The sequence below is a fragment of the Zonotrichia leucophrys genome, chromosome 10 (genome assembly GCF_028769735.1).
Source record: "Zonotrichia leucophrys gambelii isolate GWCS_2022_RI chromosome 10, RI_Zleu_2.0, whole genome shotgun sequence".
Classification (NCBI taxonomy): domain Eukaryota; kingdom Metazoa; phylum Chordata; class Aves; order Passeriformes; family Passerellidae; genus Zonotrichia; species Zonotrichia leucophrys.
Window position 1 is genome coordinate 1,318,159 of NC_088180.1, and position 26,353 is coordinate 1,344,511.

The 26,353-nt window shown below is 44.2% G+C and overlaps 1 protein-coding gene across 17 annotated transcripts; it reads right to left on the reverse strand.

The window, feature by feature from the left end:
• Positions 1-525: 525 nt before the first annotated feature.
• LOC135452470 (C2 calcium-dependent domain-containing protein 4C-like) lies at positions 526-25,753 on the reverse strand. Of its 17 annotated transcripts, XM_064722559.1 has the most exons (7): positions 25,570-25,600; positions 25,115-25,135; positions 23,560-23,655; positions 11,202-11,275; positions 9,182-9,281; positions 8,605-8,741; positions 526-1,948 (listed from the first exon to the last, which is right to left on the reverse strand). In XM_064722559.1, exon 7 carries the CDS (start codon positions 1,891-1,893, stop codon positions 595-597), a length of 1,299 nt encoding a protein of 432 aa, XP_064578629.1. In that variant the 5' UTR covers positions 1,894-1,948; positions 8,605-8,741; positions 9,182-9,281; positions 11,202-11,275; positions 23,560-23,655; positions 25,115-25,135; positions 25,570-25,600; the 3' UTR covers positions 526-594. The 17 variants fall into 17 exon arrangements, 13 of the variants coding, with proteins under 13 accessions (XP_064578629.1, XP_064578630.1, XP_064578628.1 ...); XM_064722560.1 differs by lacking the exon at positions 25,115-25,135 and having other exon boundaries at positions 25,593-25,607; XM_064722558.1 differs by lacking the exon at positions 25,570-25,600 and having other exon boundaries at positions 25,115-25,261.
• Between the last annotated feature and the right edge of the window lie 600 nt (positions 25,754-26,353).

Below are 26,353 nucleotides of genomic sequence, written 5' to 3' on the forward strand. Positions count from 1 at the left end.
AACCTCACCAGGCTGTTGGTGTTGAAAGAGAGCCCTGCCTCCAGTGGCGTTTAGCTGCTGCTCAGGAGCTGATCTTGTTATCCTCAACACAAACTTACACCAGCTTTGGGAACCCAAATCCACATGTTGTAAAAGGTGTAAAATCCACCTCATTCTCCCTCCAAACACAAGGCTCATTAAAACATTCGTTTGTGCAAATATGAGTGCTGTCAGAACGGTCCATTTAGCTGATGTTGTACCAAGGAGCTGCAATAGAGCTCAGGGTGTACTGTGTGCACAGACTGTTACCCACTCAGGGACCAGGGAGAGGGAAAAACACTTCCACCTGAAATTTATGGCCTGAAAGCCATAAACAGCAGCCTTGACTTGGCAACAGCCTAATCCTTTATCCTAAAGGCAAACTAGCCTTTCTCCCCCCTCCTGTCAATATCTCTTTGAAGTGTTAAGCAGCAAAACAAGGCACAAGAGCATGACACCAAGCAAGGCAGTGCTTTTAAGTATTCCTTAAAAAAAACCCCAACAACATAAAAGTCAAGCTAAAACTTTATTTAGTAGAAAACTTTCAGAAGACAGTTTGTTTGAATATTTGAATCACTACACTGCCAACATACTCATTAAGGACAACTCCCGTTCTCCTAAGGTATAATCCCTTTTCATACTGCACCCTTTATTTGTTGCTTTCATCCTCACAGAGAGGCTGTACAGCTCTTCTTCTGCAATGCCATCAAAAAAGAAGTCCTCATTGAAGATGGGATTTCTGCTTCTCTTTATAACTGTGCTTCTCTGCTTCTGTGTTTTCCCTGGCACCAGGGAGAAGGAGATGCAGCAGTTTATGGTTTTGGGCTCTACAGAATCATCATACAGACCCTCTGCACTGATCAGGCGGATCCGCAGCCTCTCGTTCTCTGAGCAGTACTCAGCTGAGAGCCTCAACACGCCCCCCTTGTCCATGACCACTGCACTCTCCCCCACCAGCCTCTCCCGACTGCAGCTCAGGTCCACTGGAAACAAGGGAGAGCAGGAGGTGCTAAAGCTCCGGATGCCGAGCAGCCCCTCGGAGGCCCTCCTGATGGCACTGGGGCTGTTATCCGTGGAGCTGCTCTCCTCTGTAGAGAGGGAATTGTTCCTGGGCATACTGTGTTTGCTCTTGTCTTTCAGTGCTCTGCAGAGAAACCCCTCCTGACTTTGTGCTTTGACCAGGGAGCAGGGCCTGGGAGGTGACCTGGTGAGAAGTGGAGAACTGAAAGGAGAGGAATCACTGGAAGAGGCAGTGTCACTGTCACAGGCAGCTTGCCTGTGCAGAGAGAGGTGCTTGGGCGGCAGCCTCACCGAAGCAAAGCTGATGGCAATGGGGTTAGACATGCTCCCTTTGCCACTGAAGGTGTTAGCTCTGGATCGGGGCAGCTTCAGGCTGGGCAGAGCCGCACGGGGATCACCATGGAAGATGGACTCCTTCCTCCTGGTGTGGGGACTCTCCAGCAAAGTGCAGAAGCCATAGGAGGTGGGGGCTCTGGGAAAGTGGGGCAGGGAGAGCGCTGCTTGGGACTGTGGGTCGGCATTGGTGCTTTCTTCCTCCAGGGCAGAGATCTCCTCTTCAACACTTTCCACCTGAATGAGATGTGGGCAAGAGCTGGGGCTGTAATCAGAAGTAAGAGCTCCATCCACTGAACTGTGATCCTGGTGGAAGCCGCTGCCCTTACTGGGGCCAGAGCTGGTCAGCCTGGGGGGAATGCAGAATTCAGGGATTCTGTCAGGAGTGATCACATTTGGAAAAGCAGCAGCCCTCAGCTGGGCTTTTTCTGGCAGATTTTGGCTTTGTGGCAGTCCCAGGAAGGACGAGCTGGGGAGGTTTCCATTTTCATGTGATGCTCTGATCTTTTCCAACAACCACATCGCTGTAGCTGGGCAGGAGGTCCTCAAAGGGGAAAAGTTTGTAGGAGAAATCCACCTGCAGAACACAGAGAAGAAAAGGTACATGAACATCCTTTTTGGAGATGCTACAGCCAAGCAAGGCACAAAGGGTGCCATTCAAGGCATGTTCAAAACAGCCCCTGCCCAGCGCACCACCTTTAGCAAAATCAATTGGTGCAAGAACAGAACTAAACTACTAAAGAGAGAAAACAGCATCGAGTCACTACCAGAGGAAAACGTCCCTCTCGCACAATCCCTGCAGAGGACGTACCTTGCCAGGCTCCAGCCGCGTTGTTTGCAGCGCTCCGAGCAGGACGGCGCAGCCCGCCCCGATCCTCCCTTTAGTAGCGGCGCCGGGCGCCTCCCAGCGCGGGCAGGGGCGGGGCAGCACCCGCGCCTCCCACCCTGGTGCGGGGGTGAGGAGGGAGAGCGGCCCTGCCGGGCACTGCCGGGCACCGGGGCACGGGGAGGGGCTTGCGGAGGGGCCCTCACGGGAGGGCGCGTTTGGAGCGTGTCCTGTCGCCCCCGCCGAGCAGCGGATGTTCCCGGCCCTTGGCACTCGCCTGCGAGCGCGGGGGGACGGGGCTGCCCGGCCCCAGCCCCTTGTCCTTCCCCCGCGTCCAGGTTCTTTTTGATGAATATCGACTTACAGAGGCGTCCCGAGATAACGAACAAGCTCAGGACAAAAGCAACATTGTCTTGGGGATTCTTTTCTTCTGGAGATCCTGGCAGCTTTCCAGCGTTAGAGCAGTAGGAAGTGAGGATTGCGGTTTTGGAGCTCACTTGTAAAGAACTTTGCTGCCTTTCTACATCTGAATGCGTGTCCACCCCCTCGTTACTCACAAAGAACACGAGCCTGCGGAGCCCTGACACAGCGTTCTTATCGCCGGTACTGAGCAGCGACAGAAACGGGAATGCAGGTGCAGCGAGGGGAAAGACAAGGCGCGAAATGCTTTGGCAAGTCACCTTGAAAAGCAGCACATCAAAAACCCAGGCCCGAGTGATGCTTTACAGACCCTGCTCAAAGCCAGGTGGGATCCATGAACCTCCTCACCAACGCAGCACAGCCTGAACGGACCTCTGCAAACTCTGATTATTCTGCAAGCAGGAATCTTTAATGCAAAACCAGGAAGGCCTGCCAAACCTGTTGGCTAAATACTCATCTGAAGCCTATAACACAGGGATAGTAGACAAATAATATTCTTCCTCCCTCTTCGCTGAAATGCATGTTTACTGAGTGCTTGAAATAGATGAGATGTGCTCAGAGAAAATAAATCCCGTGGGCAACAGGGGCAGGGAACATTTTGAACCTGCTGAAAGATTTAGCTGGGTACACACGTGTTCTGGGTGTAAGCCCTGCTTCTCTCCTGTTTTGTTTTTTGGTTTTTTTTTTTTAATACCAGTTAGGCTTCATTACCATAACAATCTCCTGGTGATTAAAATCTGAGAAAATTCTTTCTGCCAAGCTTTTTACAAAGGTTCAGGACATCCCAAACATCCCAGTGATGTTTCAGTTGTAGGAGCTCGTGTAGTTTACTTAGATGAACTTACTTGGTGTGGGTGTGCTTCAAATAATCTCCAATCCAATTTAGAGGCTTCTGGAGAGGGTTAGTGCTTTCTCCAGCCCATGAGACTTTACAGCAGAGCAGTAAGGGAAATTCCTGGAGACCCTGGGATGCTCTCCTGTAGGAAGCAGTGTAAGCAGTGTGTGCACCTTACAGCTGTTATCCATTCAGACCAGGCAATACCATACCATGTATCCTGCATTACACACCATGCAGTTTCCAAAGAGTGAGTGGGCTTGTTCTATGTGCTATGCACCTCTGCCTTTAATACCAAAAGAAAATTAAACATGGAGAAAAATTAAGGAAATGGTACATTTTAGTGGAAACCTTATTGCCTTCAGTAACAGATCACAGAGGTTGTTCATATGCAGCAATAATTGGCAACCAGCCTCAGGTGCACAAAGTTCACAGCTGGCATCAGGCAGTGATAAAATAAAATAGCTATGAAATAACTTATAGCTACGTGATTTCTCCTGAGTCTCTTTACCATCAGGGAAAAGAGTTAGGGCTTCTCCAGAGGTGATCAGAGTCTCATGATCACAGTTGCCTGTCTCCCTCCAGTGACTGCAGAGAGGAAGCAGGTGCCTTACACGGGGTGGTGGATCCTCCCCTTCCTATGCAAGCCTGCACTTTACAGACATCTAACAGATCGCTCATGTGCTGGGAGTTCAGCAACACTTGAGCACTTGAACCTGCCCCATGGAAATAGGCACTCAAATGTGTATATATAACTTCCTGTGTTCAGAACAGATTCTTTCCTTGATTAGCTTCAGAGCATAATTAAAATATGCTGCCAACAGGACTTCCTGTTCTTGTAAAAAATGTGCCTACAATATTCCACTTCTAAAGCGGATATAATTGGTGGAAAGTCTTTATTAGAATCCCTGTACCAACAACAGGTGAAAGCCTGGGATCTGGGCAGGGACTGTAAAAAATGGATTTTCCTACCAGCACAGGAGGAGCTCAGGAGTTTTCCCTCGTGTGTTCTGCTATGATTTATTTCATCTCCTGCTGTTCGGGCTTCCCTGGGCACAGCGGCTCAGGAAAGGTCCCTCCCTGCCGGCCGCCAGGGGACAAAACATCAGAACACCAAACAGGGCTCAGGCTGCTCCAAGGCCTGGGAGTGCAAGGAGAACCCTCTCCGTGGTTTACAGGGGATAGAGAGGTAGGAGAGCTGCAGCAGCTGACAGCCCTTGGAGAATGTGCACCAGGGGAGGGGAAAATGACTGGAAAGATAAAAGCCAAAAAAGCTCTGGCTCTGCTCTGTGTGTGCTGCTATGCAAATGCCCATCCTGGAAGAGACATCACATAACATCTCGCTATTCTTAAAGCAACAGCAATGGCTGTGCATTATATTACATTAAATATTCAAAATTTCCACAAGCTTTTGTGAGAATAGAGAACCCAGTTCAGCTCTGTTTTCCTAAAGAATGCAGCAATAACTCAGCTGTAGCTTCTTGAAAGAAGACTTCAATCAACGGAGAGGCACTTAGATACAGTTTTTTGTTAGAGATTGGTATCATGAGCAAATACAGCACATTGTGTAGTGCATTAATTCCTTCCTGTCACTTTGACAAATGTCAAATATATCTATTAGGAGACTGCTCACCATTTCTGGCCTAAATCAATGGCCAAATCATTCTGCATTACTCTCACAGTAATACAAAGTCGTAACAGAGGTTCAGCAAAACTAATCTTACAACTTCACCTTTCTTCTTTGGTATCACAGAGTAGCTTATATTTTATCTCATCAGCAAATATAAGTTTCTGCATAGGTTTACAAGAAATGTCCATGCTCCTTTAAATGAACACATGAATGAACAGGTGCCCAAGTGCTGGCAGCAAGAGCTCAGGGGCTGCAGGGCCCTTCAGGCACTTGGGGACTTTGTGCCAAGTATCTCAAGTGCCTTGTGTCACAGCAGTGTGAACTGTAAAAATCTAAAAGTATGAACTGAAAAACTCATTCTCCCTAGCATATTACATAGTCCTGTTATGAGAAGCTGAGAATTGCCATGCAAAAATTCAGGAAAGATATGCTGTTCCTAATTCCACTCAGCCAGTTTCCCAAAAGGCAAGTTTCTACAGACAGATAACCAGGATAAAGACTCCACAGCAAAGTGGAGCAGATTTCCCAGGACCAGAGGGTTTATCAGACAGCCTGGGCAGTTTAGTAATGCTGGATGAAAGGATCCTAAAGAAGACAAAAGAATGTGGGATTATTTGATTTTTTTAAAAAAAAATGCAATAGGCAGAAAGACTGCTTGCTTTTGGGGAAAAAAGAGTAGGGATTTCTGAGTTGTGTTACACAGCTCCAACTTTGAAGGCACATGTGACTCTCAGGCAAGGCCTGGCAAACTGCTGCCTTTCAGTGCAGTGCCTTTCAGTGATTAATCTTAAACTTCAAAGGGAAAAAGGGCTCAGGTACTCCCAAGGAGGCTGCTGGTGCCCCTGTGCACCATTGTGAAGCACCAAAGTGTCTGATCCTCCTCCAGGGAATGAATTTAACCATCAAAGCTAAAGGGTGTCCAGTCAGGAAGCAAACTTTGTTGCTGGACACATGCTCACTGAGAGGCCAGCCATAAGGTCACAGCCAAGTCACACAGATGCAGACACAAAGAATGGAAATTGCATTTCCTCTAAAAGATTTACATTCCATAGAATACTCTACAAGTGCCTTTAATTCAGATTCTTGAAGCCATGGCAGTGGCAGAGGTGCACAGTTTGGACACGATCAAACCTTGCAGCAAGACAGAAGGATCACATATCCAAGGGACTGCTTTATAAACTGCATTGTTAGTGGATGTTTTATTTCAATCTTACAGGGCTAAACATGATGAAAACCTAAAAACTCCCATGACATTTCCCAGAGTAACAGCTCTGTATTACAGACTGTGTTTCTTTCAAGAATTCTGCAATCTGGTGAAAGCAGAACTGCCCCTAGACTGTCTTGTTCAAGTCACTCTGCTGCTGTGGAAGAGTAACTTATTCCTGTGTCAAACAGCCCAATTCCAGGGCAGGCCTCTCCCACTAGGCCAAGTAAGTGCCTCTTAGGATTCTCAGGAAAAAACTCCACCAAGCTGATTAGGTCATGTCACAGAGATGTCCTGTGTTAGAGCAGCAATGAGCTCCACTGCTGCCATGGCTTTGTAGAGTTACTGTGCTGTGCTTATAGCAGGATACATCCCCAATAACGAAATGTGAGAACTATCACTAGTATTTTCCTCAGAGTAAAAACTGAAATTAAATCAGGCAGTACAACATAACATTTCTAGACCAGATTATTTCAGTTGAAAGGTACCTACAACAATCATCTAAGTCCAACTGCCAGACCAATCCAGGGTTCCTCAAAAGTTAAAAGTGTGTTATTAAGGGCCTTGTCCCAATGCCTCTTAACTCATTGACAGGCTTGGGGCATTGATCACCTGCCTGATCCAGTGTCTGAGCACCCTCTTGGTAAAGAAATGCTTCCTAACATCCAGCTTTGAATCACTGCCACACATCCAGTCACTGGATCCCAGGAGAAGAGTTCAGCACCTCCCTCTCTGCCTCCCCTCATCAGGAAGCTGTAGAGAGCAATTAGATCAATTAGCAATTAGACCCCTCAGCCTCTTGTTCTTCAAGCCAGGCAAACACAATGTCCTCAGCTGCTCCACATTCATTTCACATTCCCTGCTTAGGCACAAAAGCATAAATAAACACTTCATGCATTCTGGTAGCCTCAATAGAGGAATATTTTCTGCAGTTTGGTCTCATGCCCAATGTAGTCTAATTTGATGGTCATTCTCATGTAACCTAAATTAATTCATTCCATATAAAGTTACATTGATACCTTTAAGATGAATCACACATACCAAGAGAAAAACTATTCTCTCCATCTTTGTGCTCAAAAATGAAAGATAAAAGTTACAAATAATTTTTGGTTTCAAATAAAAATAAGCCTTTGTAAAAAGAAACAAAATGAAAAAGTCTCCACAAATCTTAAAATCAGTAAGGATCACTTGTATCAAGGTTAAAGACAAAAAGAAGAAAACAGTGCCAGGACTGTGTATAAGGAAACTAAATCTACGCTTGTCCATGCAAAGGATGTATTTTTTACATCCATTTCAAGAAGTCAAATTAGAGAAAAGCTATGGTTCTATGTGTTGATTTTTTTATCATTTTAGACATCATTTTATACCTCAAAGGAAGACTATATAAGTCAGCAAATGGATAATTATCTCCTACTAGCACCTTCATTCTTTGGAAGAGTAACTCCTAGGATTTCCCTGATTGCCATCTTCCTTCAAAATAAAAGGCTAAAGCTGTCAGGTTAGGCACTACAATTGTCAAGTTATGCCCCATGATTTGCACAAATAATATTGAGAATTTCCTCAACAAGTGTGCCCTATAATACTCCTGTAGTCCTGCAGAAACTTGTAAAAGGTGATTGGGATTCCCAAAAGTCTGGCAAGGTTCATCTATGCACTGCAAAACCCTTACTGGCAGGTTTTATTAAACAAGCACTTCTTAATCACCTTCCTCCCTGTCCAGTGACACCCACAAAGTCTCCAAAGAGCACAGACCCAAAGCAACGCTAAAAACAGAGGAAGGATCTGCCTGTAATGCTCCTGAAATGCACGCTCAGGACTTCCTGGCTGGCTGAGTGTGTCCTGCATGTTTGGTATGGATGAAGATAAAGGCACCAGAACACGTGCCTGTGCTGGAGCAGCAACCTGCTGGGACATACAGGGCTCGTGAGAAGGAACAAGGCAGCAAGCCAAGGACATTTCCAAAAGGATAATTCACCTCATCCAAACATGCTGGGTCTTGACCGGGAGTGTTTCACACTTCAAAAACAGGTGTGTTGGCAATCATCCCTTCCCATCATTTTCCATGCCACGAGCTACAAAGAGTGAGATGGCACTGCAGGAGGAGAATTTCCAGGCTCTGCCCAACAACAAGTGCAGCTGCCTGCAGGCCATGCAGTCGTCCTGTGCTGGACTGAGTGTGGGGACTCTGCTGCTCCTCCCTTGGCCCCAGCCCAGTCCTGGTGGGAGGCAGATCAAGAACTAGGCTGGGGAAGTCTGCCTGCTACTCCAGGCAGCCTGACCTGGTCACTGCAAATTAAATAGTAAAAAAGAAAACTCACCAATAAATGAAGAGTTATTTTTTCCACTGAAGAGTCAAATTTAGTTGAACATTTCTTCTCCTGAAGGTGGCACAGCACACTGCTGGAATTGGCTGCAATATCTTGCTGGGTAGGACATGCAGTGATGACAGCCATACCTTTAAGAGGAATACATTTCAGGGTAGTCTCATTAACCAGCAGCATCTCATTAAGAAACAGATGGTGCTTTCAGTACACTGAAGTTCAACCTTCAAAGCAGAGCTCAAAGCTAGACTCTTCACCCTTAGGCTGTCCTTGACATTTCTGTATACAAAAGGACAGCTCTTTTTCTAGAGTTTAAACATTTCTGGATTGCGGCTTTCTGTCCCCTAGGTTGTATTTTTGCTTCCCCTAGGAGTATTTTCAGAAATGAGATAGCATTCCACTTGTACTTTCTATTTCCAAAACAGGGCCTGCTATGGCCCTGACCCTGCAAAGCTTCACACAGATGATTTGTGAATACCACCCTAATCTCAGAGCTCCTAATGCCCCAAAAGTATTTGGAGAACAACAACCCCTTGGATCATCAGTGATGGGGGGAAAAAATCCATTAATTAACCTGATGCTGGTAAGAGGAATCTGATTCCAGGAATCAGCTCTGCAGACTTCAGGCAGCTTTAGGAAAACACTCAGGATTTTGTGGAGGTGCTGGTTTTGGCCTTTGGGAGCAGAAAGGGTGAAAACAGACAGTGACAGTTTTGTTACCATGAGGAAATGGATTGTCTGAAATTTCACTTAAAGGAAAATTAGAAGAAAAGTCACAGGATACTATAATTATATCCTGGGATAAAGCAGCAGCTCTGGGACATGTTGTGGATCACACCCCAAAATTCCCATGTTAAACATCTGCTATTAATGGTTTACAACCAGAGATGAGCAGCAAATTAGGTTAAAAGTGCTTGGAGAACAACACTGGCTCACAGCAGCAAGCAAGAAGAGTGGCAGAACTGCAAGGATTTTCCTTGACAAAATTACTTCCAATTCAGGAATCACTAGGCATGAGAAAAACTGTTTAACTACTGCTACTAAACACAGAGTTTAAACATATGGCCAGATATTACTGAACAAAGAAAAATAATTTGCAGTTATTGCTGTCACACACATTCCCTTTGGAAAAGCAGAAATAGGCTCATGTGGCTATAACAGATTCTCTGGCACTTGGTAAAAATTGTCTCATGGTGAGCAGCTTTGCTTAAGTGGGGAGGACAAAATGAAACCCTTTATTGTTTGGCTTCCTCATCCTTTCATTGCCTGAAGTTTGAATCCTGCCCCAGCCTCCCTCTCTCATCCCCCAGGGCCAGCAGGCTCCTGCTGGGGCAGGCAATGTGCAACACATGGCACTTGTGTCATGGGAACCTCCTGCACCCCAAATGCTTCAAACAGGCTGCAATTTACTTGTGGTGCTTGTTTCACACACCCCAAACAGAACCCAATAATTCAGCTCTTAAGACTCCTGTGGGGTTTTTTGCTACCCAAGCATGTAAAGTAGAAGATGCTTTCCTGTTTCCTGGCATTTACAAGTATCTTTCACCATTAGTTTGTCTCAATTAAAACAATGAAAGCTCTGGAAAATGCCCCTTCTAGCAGCAGTCTTACACAAGGCTGAACAGGCAGGTCATTGAGAAGAAAGGAGGGGCATGAGGGAGGACACCTTTTCCAGGCTGTACTTGTGGGAACACAGCTCTTCCTTCATGATGGGCAGCACCATCCTCAGAGCTGAGTGTGGAACCAGCCAGGGCATCCAGCAGGTTCTTTATTTCCCTCCCACATTAATAAATTAGAAACTTTAGCAGTCTTTTTCTGTCCCTGGCATTAATTCATCATGCAGATGATCAGCTGAGGGCAGGGACCAGCCCCTCTCATGTCTCTGGGGCAAACCACACCTGAAAGCTGCTGTTCCACAGAGAAAATCCCATCTCTGGCCTCCAGACTGAGATTGCCCTTCTACCCTGTGCCACAGCAGGGTCTGCCCCATGGGCACCCTCACACTGCAGGGCCAGGGTCACAAAGCCATCTGCTTGTCCCTGCTGCTTTTCATTAAGCACAACTCCTCAGCAAACTGCAGGCACTAACAAACCCAGTACTCTGGCTTTGATTATTCCTAATATTGAGCTCCATGGCAGCAGCACCCTCACTCTGTGCTGATTGCTCTTAATTGCTATTTACTGATCAGTGGAAATTGGGAAGAACAACTGATCTTAACCAATTAAAATATTATACTTGGCAATGTACTGCTCAGCAACTTCCCTAAAGCAATGAAGATTGTGACTCATTCAGCACCCCCAGTATTTAGCCCACATTGTCCATTCAAAGATCAGCTCTTTCAGGCAGACTCAAAGTCATCCACAGCAGTCTAACTTCACCTGTCAACAATTTGCTCTCCTCTAAAAATATAATTCAGATCTCTTGTGCTTAGATCTAAGTCTAAGAAGTCTCCTCCCCTTCGAAGTTGTGAGGAACCTTAGTGACCCTGGGCTTGATTAAGTTTCTGAAGGGAACTTGCAAAATAAGCCACAGGTTTGTAGACTTCTCATTTTTGAAGTATTGCCCCGGCAGCAGTGAGCTGCTATGACACTTACCTTGATAGAAGCCCTTCAAGGATGGTTCCAGAGGTATGATCTTATTGGTACCATGCAGGAGTACATTTCACCCACTGAAAGGAGTGCCAGACAAGGGAAAAAAGCACTCTTGGGCTTGTGCTATTATACTGAATGCTTTAATTTTAAATATTTGTTCAAAATGCTTTCATTGTGCTGTCCAGTGAAATTCTGGAAAAGCATTTCCTAAATCAGTTTCAGTTAGTAGCACATGTCCTCCAGGCAGAGAGATCCTTTATGGTTTATCTGTACAATAAGACAGCATTAAAAGAAAGAACTAACTGAGGATTGCTATCAGTGAATGGCTGACAATAAGAGGGAAGATTGATCTGATTACAGAAAATGCAAACAAATTATGCCTCATGGGGGGCACCAGTGAAAAACAGCATTAAAATAAATCACCATCAGATCTCTGGAGAGAAAGCAGCTGGGAATGGGCTCATGCTTCCTCCTCTCAGTCATGCTGGAGTAATCCTGCTGACTTCAGCCTTTCACTGCACAACTGAGAAGAGAATCACCTGCCAAATACACACCACACTGCCTCTCACCCAGCCTGGCAATTGGGACTCCAGTTACCCACATTAATCCTTCTATCCATCCTGAACATTACTGGAGCTCTTGAGATCCAGACCACAAAGCCCAGTGCTTTAAGACAGCTCCTCTATGAGGAAGTTAGAAGGGCTGTTCACAGTCTGCTCCTCCACAGCGCAGGTGTGAGCAGGCACACACATGATGGGAGAGGAGGCCCAGGAGCAGCCCCACAGCTGCTCTGTGTGACCCTCAGAGCCAGGAGCTGCCCCTCACCTGGCAAACCCATCGGGGTTTCTTGCACCGAGCCATGAACCAGACGTGCCATCACTTCCCCACTATTTCTGGCATCCACAGCCAGTTTCTCTAGACAGTGATGAGTCAAGAGCCCAACATTTCAAAAACAAAAGGATATCACAACTCACTGCTCTTAGTTACACTCATTTCTCTCCTCTATAAAGATACCAATTTCCTGAGCCAAAACTATTTATCTTGCTTTCCCATTGTCTTTGCTCCCTTTCTCTGCCCAAATTATGATCTCACCCCTCACTATTTGGTAGCTGGCTTGCAGATTGTTAGATTGCAATTAGATGTACATGCATGGTACCACCTGCTACGTGCTTTTTATTTATTTTTGGCTCTGAAACAGCTGTTGGTTTCCATTTTTGCAAATTCAGAGTAAAAGAGACTTTTTTTTTTCCAGATGCCTTAATTTTCTGCAGGCTACCAGGGCGTGTAACAAATTCAAAAGAAAATTTAAGATCATAGCCAATGTTTTACATAAGTTTTGTCAGTGAAACAGTAAAGATGTAATGAGTTTACTTGAAGTCCCCAAAATGATTCAGACCCATGACCACATCTGTTTGTCTCTAGGTATTTTACTGAACCTCCTGATTTTAACAATATTCACAAAGCAAACCAAGGAACTGGAAAGTCTACAAACCAATAAATAGAATAAGAAAACATAAAGCAATCAATGCATCACAAATCTGCCAAAAGGTGAGATGGAAAGATCTCACTGCTCGGTCTTGAATACCTCATTTAAAAGTGAGGGAAATAAAGATGTACACTACGTGATTTTTCAACTCACTGACTCTAAGTCAATCCTTGACTTTATCAATAACAGGGCAAAACTTTCTCAGAAGCACTGATGTGCGTGATCTTAATTGTAACATCTTTTGACAAGTCAGCTGTAGAAAGCAGATAAAAATCCCAGCTTTCTACTACTTGACAATGTGAAAAACCCAGTTCTGAGTTATCACAGGGAAAGTAGACCTGCTGTTGCAGAAGCACAGAACTGGCCATGCTCCCTGAAATAAAGGCTCCTTCCTCTTGGGCAAACACTGCCCAGTACCCACCTTTGCTTGAGGTGTGGAACAGGGCTCTAGCAGCACAAAATACTTTGTGTTCTAATATTAAATCCACACAAAAACTAAGAGCTGTTCACTGTTAACATGATTTCAAATACTGAGTACAAACAAAACACACCTTACCTCATGGATTTTGTTTGGGATTATTTTCACGCAAACATTCCACATGAAAAACCCCAGAACTGGTGATTAGCATAGCTCCCCTCTTTGGAAGGGCTGTATGTCAATATTGGCCAGGAGGACACTATTCCCTCACTGAATTGCTTAGCAGAAGCAGTGCCTTAGCACACAAGAAACATCTGCAAAAGCTGTCCAAGAGCCAAAAAGGGATTTTGAGCTGTGAGATTGGTAGACCCTCTTGCCCTGCGGCCAAGTTTTCTGAAGCAGCACAAATTTCCTTGCAAAACTATAAAGTTGTAACCGACTCCTTACACAGTCAAGAATGCATAGAAAATCCAATGTTATGCTCTCCCTTTTCTTCCCCCACTCCTTGTCTCACAGATTTGCTGTTTCCAGCTGTAACCAGTTCATAGCTGTTTTCCCTGCACACCACCAGTCCCATGCAACTGGGAAACTGCTTGTGATGGGCTGGGCTGTACCTGTGCTGCAACACTGGAGCTCTCCCCTGCAGTGGGACACGCTGGCTGGCACAGGGGAGGTTTGCACACCTGGTGGGCTCTAAGCTGATTGGGATTTCTGCTGTGTTCTTCAATAAGGCCTGAGAAAAGCAGCTCAATGAAAAGTGCTTACAGTTGTTCTCAGGAAGGGAAAGCACAGCAGAGCTCAGTGTGCAGTGACAGAGTTGAAAATGTACTTACACACTTAATGATGGGAATAAACACTCAGCAGGGTCTCTTGAAATGAGATTTTAAATAGCAGCTGAATTGCACTCTCAGCTCAGGTGCTTTTACAGTTCTGCATTCCTTAAGTCTATGTACACAGGCGATTCCACACCTTCCTTGGCTGTTCAGTTCTCACTAAAATATGTGATTTCAGGCACACACCATTTCCCCACTACATCTGCTCAAACAGCCAGCTCCCTCCAACCCCTTCCCCAACCTTCACCCAAGCTCCTCCATCTGGATATTGCAATGTGAACATCAGGACTTGGTGAAAAGGCACCAAAACATCCCTCACAAGCTGCTGTCAATTACTGATCAGGGTGTGCAGAAAGCCACCAAATCTTCAGCCCCTAGGCCTTGTCCTGCTTGCTAGCTGAGACTTAAGGGCTCAGCTGTATGTCTGCATGGATGGGGCTCTGGTAACTGCAGATTCCAGCCCTGTCAAAGCCTTTTCTTTACTCCTAAAATGGCATGTATTACAGGCTTAGTATTTTCCTTGAATTCAAGTAAGAAAGGCAGTTACTACCATGGAACATCACAGACCTGAGCTGAAATTAAACTTCGGGATGAAATTGAAAATTATTTTATTGATCATGATTAAACAATTTATGTTCACCACATCAATTTCCTTTAATTCTGGTGCAATACAACCTTGCCATCCTGAAATTCAATTTCCCCAATAACATTAGTGCTCCTCGTACACAGAAGCACCTTCATTTTGTTCAAGCACTTAGTCACTATGGCATTTCCATTTCACCCTCATTTCCCCTTTTTCACTGGGAGAAGCATTTTTTCCCATCTGGGTTTAGCTGGAAACCTGACTTATGGCTTTCTCAGCTAAGTGAAAAGTGAGTCCCAGTGGAGGCCTGGTAGACCCTGGGTGTGCAGGATGAAGCAATCAGCATTGGAGATGACTGCATTGAGGACATACAACCTCTCCCACAAACAGGACAGCAATAGTGAGCCCAGCCAGCAGCAGGCTGCATCCTGGATTGACCCCTTGGTGCATGTCACTGTCAATTTTCTGACACCCCTTGAAACACTCACTTAAGAGCTGTGCATATGCCCCCTGTCTGAGGGTGGCATTACCTCAGCACCTGTAATCATCTGTACCCTGCAGTGCCCCAGCACAAAAGCACTTGGTAATGCAAGACCTTGGTTGCTCTTTTTAGCTCACAACAGATTGCAAGCCCAGCTTTGGAGACTTTTCAGCTGAGCAAATGGAAATCTGCATTACCCAAGTGCAAAGCATAAAAAGAGAGGAAAACAAGGGTGAACATCAAGTGTAAGATGATTCTATATTGTAAATCTTAACACAAAAAGGCTGCTCCTGCTTACAGCTAACAGGTTCTATTACTTGAAGAGACTGAGCTCTCAAGGAAAGCCCCATCAGCTCATTCTGCAGTTTTTACCACTGTCAAAGTGGTAAAGTAGGTGCCAACCTCTGCTTTCTGGGGAGTTTCCTTGGCCAATCCTACACGAGGCCAGTATGTGCCTCACAGGAGGGAGATACAACCACTGCCAGCATTTCAGGAGATGCAGCCCAAACATGTCCAACTCCAGGGTGTGAGGGACACCCCTGTTACTCTCTCCTAGGCAGAGGAGCAGCTGTCCCTTCTGCTGTGTGCTTGGGGCACACACATCTCTGCTTACCCCACTGTGGCACAGATTGTGGCTGCAGCACTGCACAGCCTTCCCCTCCTCCTCCCTGGCTTTGAGTAACAGAAGTGCACAAAATGCATTAACTTAGCAAGATAAGAGTATCATTGCATTTACAAAATGGATTCCAGGATGCTAACCCTGTACATGAAGTGTAGATATGAACCCTTTTCTCATCTGTTACTACTGGGCTGCAGTCAACAATGAGAAAAAAGTTCTGTTTAGGCAGGCAAGAAGCAGAAAAAAATCTCTCACATTTTTCCTAACTCATTACTTAAGTCTCTTATCAAACAAGAGACTTAGGAAAAATGGGGGTTTTCTCCTTTCTACTTCTTTCCTATCCCCAAATTGCATGATACACAACAAGTTCCAGCCCTGTTTGCTAAGGAAAGCTTGAGGTATCTGCAAAGCTTGCATGCCAGCTTCTGAGGGCAAAGGCTGGCACAGCTACAGAGCCTGTTCTGTTGCTGCAGGACAGATACTTCTTCCTCCCTAGGTGGTTAAGAAATATTTAAACCATTCCAATTCTGTGAACAGAAAGTAATACTATGTAAAATTCCACCAGAACTGCTAGAGTGAATCTGTATTAGGATACAATTTAATTAAACACTTAAGGGATACAAAACATTGCTGTGCAAGCTGTGTTTCTAATTTGTGTGCTATCTCTAATTGGCGCTGTTATATTGAATGAATGCCAAAATCATTCCTAAGGCAGGATGCTTACACTTGGTAGTAGTGTCTAGTACTGCAACTGCCTAACTATAAGGTGATCCTGGCAACCTCAGGAGCACTGGAAGGAAGCAGCCCAGCTCACTGTGTCATGAAGGTTACAGCCCCCAGTTCTCCAAAAAACCCCTGATAAAACAGGACAACTCATCCTGGATGTAGCTGTTGCCTCAGCACCATGCCAGCCGTGTTTAAGATTCCCCAAATCCTTGCACAGAGAGAGAGCTGATGTCGGGCAGCCAGGGTTCAGATCCTGCCTCATCCTGTGGCCTTAACCCAGCAACACCAGCAGTGCCTGTTGGATGTAGAACAGGGCTCATCACTTCACTGTGTGCTTTCCCCGTCACTACAGCCACAGTGCCAGTGCTCACCAGCAATGCCTAACCCTGCCCCACAGATCCCAGCAGGGTTTGTGCCATCAGCTTCAAGAGGTGCAGCATCAATCAGTGTAAAAATTGCTTTTTCACAGATAGCTCAATACCACTCTGTGTCCTATTTCAAAATTGCAGCAGGGTTCTACTGGTCTTTTCAGAAAAGTGATCCTTGCCCATTGGACTCTTTTTTCCTCCAAGAAAATGGATACCACCACAGACCTAACCAGTTTTTCATTTCCACTGTTGCCACAGTCACAGCTCTGAATGTGCTGCTACTGCTGAGACATTCAATCCTGATGCTGGCTGCTGAATCAGGGCCTAGAAAAACAATCTGACACACAGAGCTTTGTCAGAGTGGTAGGAAGAGGCGATGCAAAGAAATCCTGATAAATACTAAAGGGATCTAAAGGTGCCAGTAGTTACTGAAGCTCTGTGAAAAATACATTTAACAAAGTAGGGGGCTTTTGAGTATTGTAACATGTAGACCAATTGACATTTAACTGCATGGATGAGTTCTCCCCACATACTGAGTGCTGTACATTGTGGCACTTCACTATTATTCCTCAGAGAGCAATAGTGAGGAAAAAAATTCATCTTTGCCCCACCATTCCTGCTAAATCCATCAATATTTGTCTCACAGAGGTGGCTGCACCTTATATGGTGTAAGTAAGACTCTATTGCATTTATTTAGATAAAATAAATACTTTGGGATATAATAAACATTTGGGAGAATCTACAGTCTAGACTCCTACATGGAAACTCAGCTTAGTGGCCACAAAAGAGATTACACTTCTGGGCAAGGGAAGAGTATTGCATCTCAGAAAGCTCAGAACACAAGAATGGTTGGAAGTGTGCCACCGGAGAAAGTTACTCATTGGACTCAGCAACAATTGGAGACATTATTACAATTTCTTCTGGATAGAATTGTGGAAAAGTAAAAGTAACACTTATTAATGGCTGATTATTCACAGACCAATTCTCTATCCCATAGACTTACTCTCTAGCCCTCATTTCCCCCACCAGTTCAGAACAGGCTGCTTCTAGGTCCCTTCACAAAGGCCCACAAAAGCCCAAGAGCATTCCCCACACCTCTGACATCTGGAGCACCCTCCTGCATTTCTCCATCTTGCCACTTCTGTCTGCACACCATGGAAGAGCCCACAACTTGCTGCTCTGCTGGAACAGATGAGTTTCTCCTCACTTGTTCTGCCCATTTTTCATATTTCATTTCATGTGGGTCTACGTTTTTGTCTGTCTGTAAATATCCATGGGTGTCTGCCACTACTCATCAATAGCTTTTCCTGACAGTTGTTTTTAAAGCAGTACCTGTTTGATTTGTGAAGTAGCTAATGAATAATTGAATGCATTCTATTTGGAAGACAACCACCAGAGCTGGCCCAAGGCTTCTTATGAGCATGAGCAAAGCACCCTGTGCTGCCCTGAGGATGAAGAGCCCACATCACACACAGAGCTGGCCTTTTCTGCCACAGAAAAGTGAACAGGATCCAGCCAAGGCTCACATGACCCATTTTTCCTCAAGTAGCTGCTGTTCCATACATTCTCATCCCCTTTGCTGGCAGCAGGAGCTGCCAGGCTGGTTTGCCAGAGCCCATTCTGCCATCCCCATTGCTGCCTCCTGTGCCTGGATCTGGCCCTGCCAAGCACTGAGATTAGCCTCATTCAAAACTAAAGAAAAATCCACAAATCAACTGTCTATGAGTTCTACCTCTGCATACACTTCCAACCTCAGTATAATTATTTATCTACCAACAACCTTGCCTGCAAAGTTGAAACAAAATCATGAGCAGTATGTGTCAGTTCTCACCTCGAGTTTAACTCTTAGTGAAATCTGCTGCATTATGTTAAAAGGAAAAGAAAAAACCACCTCTGCCCAAATTGCCAAGGTCACTACTAAATTGCTTCTCTTTAGTAAATGATGTAGCCATGTACATGCACACACATGCTCACAGGCCTACTGCATTCAAAAGGCAAAGAACTTGTTTTGTGCTTTATTTGAATGGTCAAATTTTTGCAAAGGTACTTGAAAAAAAAAATAAATACCAACTCTAAAGCCAGCTATGCACAATGCAGGGTGCAGAATGGCAGGTAAAACCTGAGAATGACACCAAGTTCCCATCAGGATACACACCCCAGTGCAGTCCCAGTTCATGCTTCATAATTAAAAAAGATGTACTACACTTAAGAAATCCCTCAACATAATTCATGAGCACAAGGCTACAGTGATATAAGAGAACCCGTACTGCTCCCTTGCTTTGGGATACATTTTTTCCTTAGCAATTGACCACAAAATGTGTAATAGTGCATGTTCATATGCAATACATTCCAGCAAATAAAGCACCAGGGATTTATCCACACAAAAGCTCCAGATCTCTCATTCCCCCTTCCTGCAGGATAAGGAGGAGGAGCATGCAGCACAATGAAGACTAACCCATTCTGGAAGGAATGCAGGTCTGCACTTAAACAGTGAATTTTGCTCTTGAGGTCATAAATACAATCCAAAAAGAGAAAATAATTTTGTAGAATTCATTATATCTGTAGGAAGAAATCTCCATGGGTCCATTTTCCAGAGCTGGGACAAGCTGTCTCAGGCCCAGCCTTGCAAAGCATTCAGCTGTGGGAAGGAAGGGGTGGCTTGGCAGAAACAGCAAAGCTGGTCAGGGAGTAAGGGAAAACTGCCAAATACACAAGCCCTGATTACAATTAGTAGATTTCAAGACTCTTCTGTTATGAGATCTCTAAAAAGAAAAAGAAAAGGCTGGGGAATGTCCAGCCCTGTTCCAGTGGTACAGCTGGGTGCAAGAGCTGCTCCAGGGCACCCCAACCTCATCTGCATCACAGGCAGCAGGAAAGCAATGAAAGCAATGGGCATGGCCCCTCCCAGGGAATAATGGCCCCAAAAGGGGCTCGGTGGCAGCTCAGGGCTGGCACTGGGGCTTCCCAGGCCTGTGCCTGGAGCAGAGTGTGGGAGAGGGAGCAGTGCCAGCCACCCTTCACCTGCTAAATGAGTTTTGCTTGGTCGTATCTTATGCAAGCTGTTACAGCTTTAGAGTTCAGTTTTCAAGGGGACTGGGTGCCAGAAGCCAGCTCGCTCTCAGACTAAGGCTGCGGGTCAGCCCCTAGCAAGCAGGGAATGTTCAGCTCTTAGTGAGTAGGCAGCTCTTGTGATTTCAGCTTTGCTTGCTAGGTAGCTTTTCTCTTGGCTTAAGGTTCTAGCAGACGGTAGAGAGAGGAGAAGCAGAAGACGCTGGCTGTTCCACCAGTATGGCTTTATTGGAGGGTCTGTGAAGGGTCTCAGCTCTTCTTCTTCCGAGTTAGTAGGGGTACAGTATGCTACTTTTATACCCTTGGCCTGGATCTAATCTTGACTAATGGCAAAGGTGTTAGAGTGACCATAAGTGACCAATGGTAGGGTTAACACAATATTGCCTTCCATGGCTATAGGGATAAGGTACAAGGCAGATGTCCCTGGAGACAGGAAACTTCTTTGCTGCTGTGTCAGCATTCTGTTCTCCAAGGGGCCCTGGCTAAACCTGAGGGGTTTACTACAACCTGCCACCACCCAGCAGGAGATGGACAAGTGAACACAAACAGGCCAGCCCCGAGAGCTAAAGTGTCCCCCAAAACCAGCAAGCCCAAAGGTGTCACACAATGCAGCATCAAATCTAGAGTCATGGCTGATTTGTGCTCCCCCCAGATCCCAGGCATGCCTGAAGTAGTACAGTTCTCATTAATAACTGCTGTAATATTTTTAAAAAGGCTGTTCAATCATTATTGACTTAATACATCAACAAAGGACCTTAACAATCAAGAGATTTATCAATGAAGTCACAGAAAAGGCAGCTTAATTTCAAAACAGTCTAAGATAAGGATTCACAGGACACAAAAGGATGCACTGATCTATTTTTATAGAAATACAAATTACATGGAATATTATATTAATTATGTGCTGTCCGTGGTCTCATACAAAGAGTACAAATTTTTCCGTTTACCGAAAGAAAATTAATTTGCTATTCCCATGGCTGAAAAGACAATTATATATGAACTTGCCAATCATAATCAGAAATTATTAATTACTTGGTTGAGACTGTTATCCTTGTAAACCTGGTTTCATATGCATGAACAAAATGATGTGCTCTGATTAGAGCAGGAAGCAGAAAGAACAGCGCTTGCACAAATGTCTAGAAAATGCCTCTGCAAACAAGAATGCTGCAAGAACTAGACATCACTTCAGTTAAACACAGGCCATCCTGATAACATGCACACAGGTGGAGGATGCTTGCTCAGCACCGCCAGACAAGGACTCCACTTGCACATTTACCCTTTAAGACACATTATGCAGAATTATCAATTATGTATAATTATAGTCTCCACTTAATGGCAGAAGTGGCTCTTCTCTTCCCACACAGACCTTGTAAAAGCTGATCTGCTTCATCAGGTTTTTATAATGTCGCATTTTTCACCCATTTAGATGGCATTGGATAAACTGACCTAAGACTTTATTGTAGAAGACAGATTCTCAAGAATCTACTGCCTTCTTTGTGGTAATTCCTTTTATCCTCCTGTCTGGTTCTAAGCAATCACTTTGTTTATGGAGCAAAATTCTACCCACATACTGCAATCCCTTTCAGAGCTCAAGGCTATTTAAAGCATTGCCACCAGCTACAAAGAAGTTTCCTTATCTTGTGCCGTCCCTTTATTTTTTTTTCCCCTCAGATTTTACTATTTGTCAGCAATACAGTAAAATACTATTGAACAAAAGCACTGGCATATTTCTTCATGAAACTTATGCTTTTATGTACATATACTGCTACCACACAAAACTTATGTTTATGTGCATATACTGATTTCAGTAGGGAAAAAAAAATTGCTACTACTGTTTGAGCAGGTTTGAGGATTTGGTTCACTAAAAAAACCAAACCCAACAAGAATACAAGTATCTAGAAAGACACCCAAGCAGAATCTCAGGTGTGTGAAAAGTTAGTTTAAACTAAGGCCAGTGGCAGAAGCCCTTGGCAGGGCTTTCCCCTTGCTGTGGAAAGGCCAGAATCACCTCAAGCCTGTGCAGAACACATGAACCCTCCTGCTCACCTCACAGCTGAGTGCAGCACCCTCTCCAGCTGTTAAACACCAAGGGACAAGGACAAGGGATAGCACCAGGAACAGCCAGGGAGAAACAGACTGAGAATCCACATAAGCAGCTTCTGACAGCACAGATGACAAATGCCTTCCTGTGCTCTGGCCTACCACATGCCTTATCTTAGAAGTAACCATCCCAAAACACAGCTCCATTTTCCTGTGATTTCATTCCTTGGCTCTCCTGAGGAGATCAATAGACACAGCAGTGCTGGCTGCCTGCACAAGCCTGGGGCCACGCCATGGAAATCCCAGTGTGGCCATAAAAAGAACAGCAACTGAATGGGAAGCACAGGAAGGAACAAAGCTTATCTAATACTTCAGCTCCTCAAACCCCACGTGTCACTGACAAGGAAAACTTGACAAAAGGAAGGCCTTGGAAAATCATGGCTCAGGCCTGTTGCTATGGCTAAGTAGAGAAGGACTGTGGGAAAGAGATTCAGCTGAATTAGGGGTAGAAAATCAAGTTATTTAACCATGTGTTCACATTGTGGTGTATGGTGGTTGAATCATGTTTGTTATACTTTATTTAAAGCTATGTAGCTGATAATGGGCTCTCTGCTTAAAAAGGCCTGTTTTTTGCAATAAAGCAGCTCTCCTTTGCACCTGCCTGGGGACTCTGCCTCACCAGGGACCCTCACCCCAGCAGGGCTAAATTAGCACTGCAGTAGCACACAGCCCCAAAGCACACACTTCAGGATGGCTTTGCTTGAGTGAAAAGTTTGCAAATAAAAAGTGATTTGGAAGAGTTACACTGCTGGCACACATGGAGCTTACCCCATGGGCCAGATGTTTGTTTTATTAAACACACACATTAGAGGAGGCTTGCAATAAAGAATAGTGAGAATGACACCAATTTTTCTTTGGCAAGACTCCAGCAGGAAATAATCCTGTGTCAGCTACAGTTCTGTCCTCTGGTACCACACAGATTCAATGCACATGTTGGATTCATTTAAATACTTCCAAGTCTGTGTTTCATTGTTCTTAAAGACTTTTTTGCTAAAAATCATAAATAACCAATAATTCTGAATGGTAGAACAACTTGATAAAAATAAGGCACAGTTCTTACCATGCATTGAAAGAGATTATACAAGGAAAAGGAAACAGTTACGTGTCTTCAAACAAATAATTTAGATAACATGTAGTATTAGGTAAAGTGCTAACAAAATGTCTCATTTTAAAGGTAAAGATTTTTGTCTAACACTGAATCACCCTAGTTAAAGAAATACAATAAAAGTTACTCTTCATTCCGGAAACAGAGTTAATGTATTGTAACATCTGGTGATCCAGGGAAACAGCAATGCATTTCCTAAAATACCTGGCATTGTTCCAGGGCTTTATCAGCATCCTGAAAATACAGGCAATTGAAAAAATACCCATTATTGCTGCATGATATGAATTTCAGACAAAGCAAAAAGTTCAGCATAATTCCATACAAGTCACATCCAATTTGGATCACACCATGTAATAGCCAAACAATTTAGAAGGCTGAATTCTGTTTTTAAAACCGCAATAAAGTATTTTCATGTAATTTATACAGCAAACTTAATGTTCTGGATATGGACAGGAAAACAAGAGAGGGTCGGACTTTTAGAAATCAATACTAATTTGTTTTTGAAAACAAACCTGGCAAAGCATATATACTGCTAGTCAGGAATCCCTGTATTAAAGGCTCTGTATTACTTACTGCTCATTTTGAGAATTATCACCTAGATGGATGTGGGTTTGTGAACAACAGTCTTCATGTTCACTTTCTGGTCCTTCTGGCAGCACTCTTGAAAACCTGGAAGTGTTCATCAGAGCAGAATGCAGCTCAGCTGCAAACAGAAGTGTTAATGTGTTTATCAGAAGCCACAGAGCTGTATAACTAAAAGGCAACTTGGGTTGTCTTCTGAGGGACAGAACACACTGGTAGGGAGTCAGAATTTTTCTGATGATACAGAAATATTCAGAAAACCTGGCTGCTCAAGGGCAGACAGACACCTTGACTACAGGATCAATTTATGACCCTGCCACTGCAGGCGCTGTGTCAGACACAATTATGAGGGATGCCACTCTGGTTTTTAGTGTCCTGACCTCCCACACCCCCAAACCTGTGTCCCATTAACTTTGCCAGGAATTACATTTTTTTTGGTATCTCAATCTATATTAAAATCCTATCCTTCATTCTCTTGTAGCTATTCCCTTGAAGTATAGGCACCAAAATACCCTCTTTGTTTTCTGCAGTCTTGGTCTTGAGTGCTCCTTACCAGTAATGTCAACCCTATAAATTTATTTTTTCATTCAGAAATAGCTGATAACATTTTTGCAGCTATAACCCCCATAAAAGAGAAATACAATTTCTTTTCCATGTTGTATTCTTGTAACCACAAAGCTAGAAAATGAGTTTTCTAAGATCAGCTGATTGTGCCTTAACAGGGAACACATTGTCCTTTCATCAAAACTAGAATTAGTAGAGCTGGGGAAAATTGTTAGATCACAACAAGACTGCTAAACTGCTGTGCATTCCATAAAATACTGTAATCCTCTACCATAAGATGAGAGGGACAGGATCCCTTCAGTTATTTAACATTTCTTTAAGGATTGACATACAAAGAATTATTTTTCTAATAAAATAATTTCTGAGAGTTACTGTGCAAATCTGAACAGTAACATTCAGCAATACAGAATGCCTCTTACTCATGACCTACTTCCTTACAGAACTGGATCTTTAGCAGGAACAGTGAAAATTTTACAGACACAAGAATAAAGAGGCCCATGTAAATTAAGAACATGGTTGTGGTAGCACAGTAATGCTGTGGTTTTTGTACAGTGCAATGGTATGGAATAAAGTGGATGTTGCCAAAAAGAAAGACAGTATTTACATCAAGCAAGCAGCAAAATTGTCACCCACAAACTCACTAAACCTTCACTGCATGTTGGACACAAGATGTGGCCGATGCTGTTTCTCACTGCTGGTGGATACCTGGCAGCTTCCAGCGGGGGTGAGCAATGGGGAAGGAGATCAGAAGGCTCCTCCTTCGCCTGCCCACCTGCAGCACAGGGGTTCGCTGCCCCTCAGCTCAGGGAGGTTTGGGAGGCTGCCCAAGGAGAACATTGTTATGGCTCCGATGAAGTCAGAGGGCAGCAATAAACCTCAAGATGATTTAATCCTCCCAAAGCCCATGAACTGCTCAATACCAGGCACCACGGTATCAAGAGAACACCAAACCAGCAGAAGTAAGCACTGCAGTTAAAAATACCTGTGAGTACTGAGGAACGGGCTAAAGAATCCAAAATGATAGCAATAATCTGAAGATATGCTCCACTGTCAATAAACTCAGCTGGTAAAGAAGGACTCAAACAGAAAATTAAAAGCTTAAATACAAATACCAATTAGAAATTAATCAGCTCAGTATCAGAATAGGAGAGATCAGCTAGAGAGCTAATTGGATTCACAAATTAAAGCTAAAAAGACGCTGGAGAGAGCTGCAATGGACATTGAAAAGCATAAAGTTATAATGATGCAAAGAAGAGTACAAAACCCCAAAGAAATAGTCTTTCTATGAACACCTCAATAGGTGTCAAGCAGAGCAAAGAAAAGATTTCAGACTTTGAAGTTACAATTTCAATAATAAAGCCTAGTTTATAACCCATTTGTTTATTGTAAGTAGAAGGAGCAGAATAAAAAGAACCCTTCTGAAATAGCACCACAGACCTGGACAGGTTAGCACCACAAACCTGTTGGCCACTGAAGTTTCCTAGTAAGACTGGCAGAATACCAGAACAAGTACACCAAAAAACTGCAATATTCCCTAGTCCAAGGATTTTAACAAATGAAAAAAACCAAAACCATACCCAGCAAAACAAAAGAACAAAACCCAGAAGCCACCCTGCAGTATAAAACCAAGAGTTACAAGACAGCTATCAGCACAGAAGACAAGCTCAACAAAGAACCCAAATTTCTAGAGAAACTTGCACCAATAAAGCAGAGCCACGAAGCCCCAGGCTCAGGACTGATCTTATATTGGGTGTGGGTGGAGGCCCCAGGTGAGGTTGGTCAGGGCCATTGAGGGCTCTGCTCTCAGAACCATCCCCACCTGCAATGCCAAAGTGATACTGGCAGTGCTGAACTATGCTTATTATTACTTACCAAGGAGAAATCTGACTTATTATAAAGGTCGCTTTTATAAATGTCTTCAATATATCTTTCTAAGCTATCCAGTGTAATTATTAAAATTATCTTGTCACACACTGAGAATCTAGTTTACAGGCTTGGGTATGATTTAGGCTACATTTTAATGGACTTGTTCTGAGACAATGATTTAAAATGTATCTGACATGACAGATGAGAAAATTGTTTATAATGTACTGCATTGCACCCAGACTGGTTCACCCAAACATCAGTAAATATGCCAGTGCTGCTCTCTTCCTTCCACAGGATGTTTTGAGGGCCAGAATGCTAAAGCAGTTGCAGTACCAGGATTAACAGAGGGCTGTGA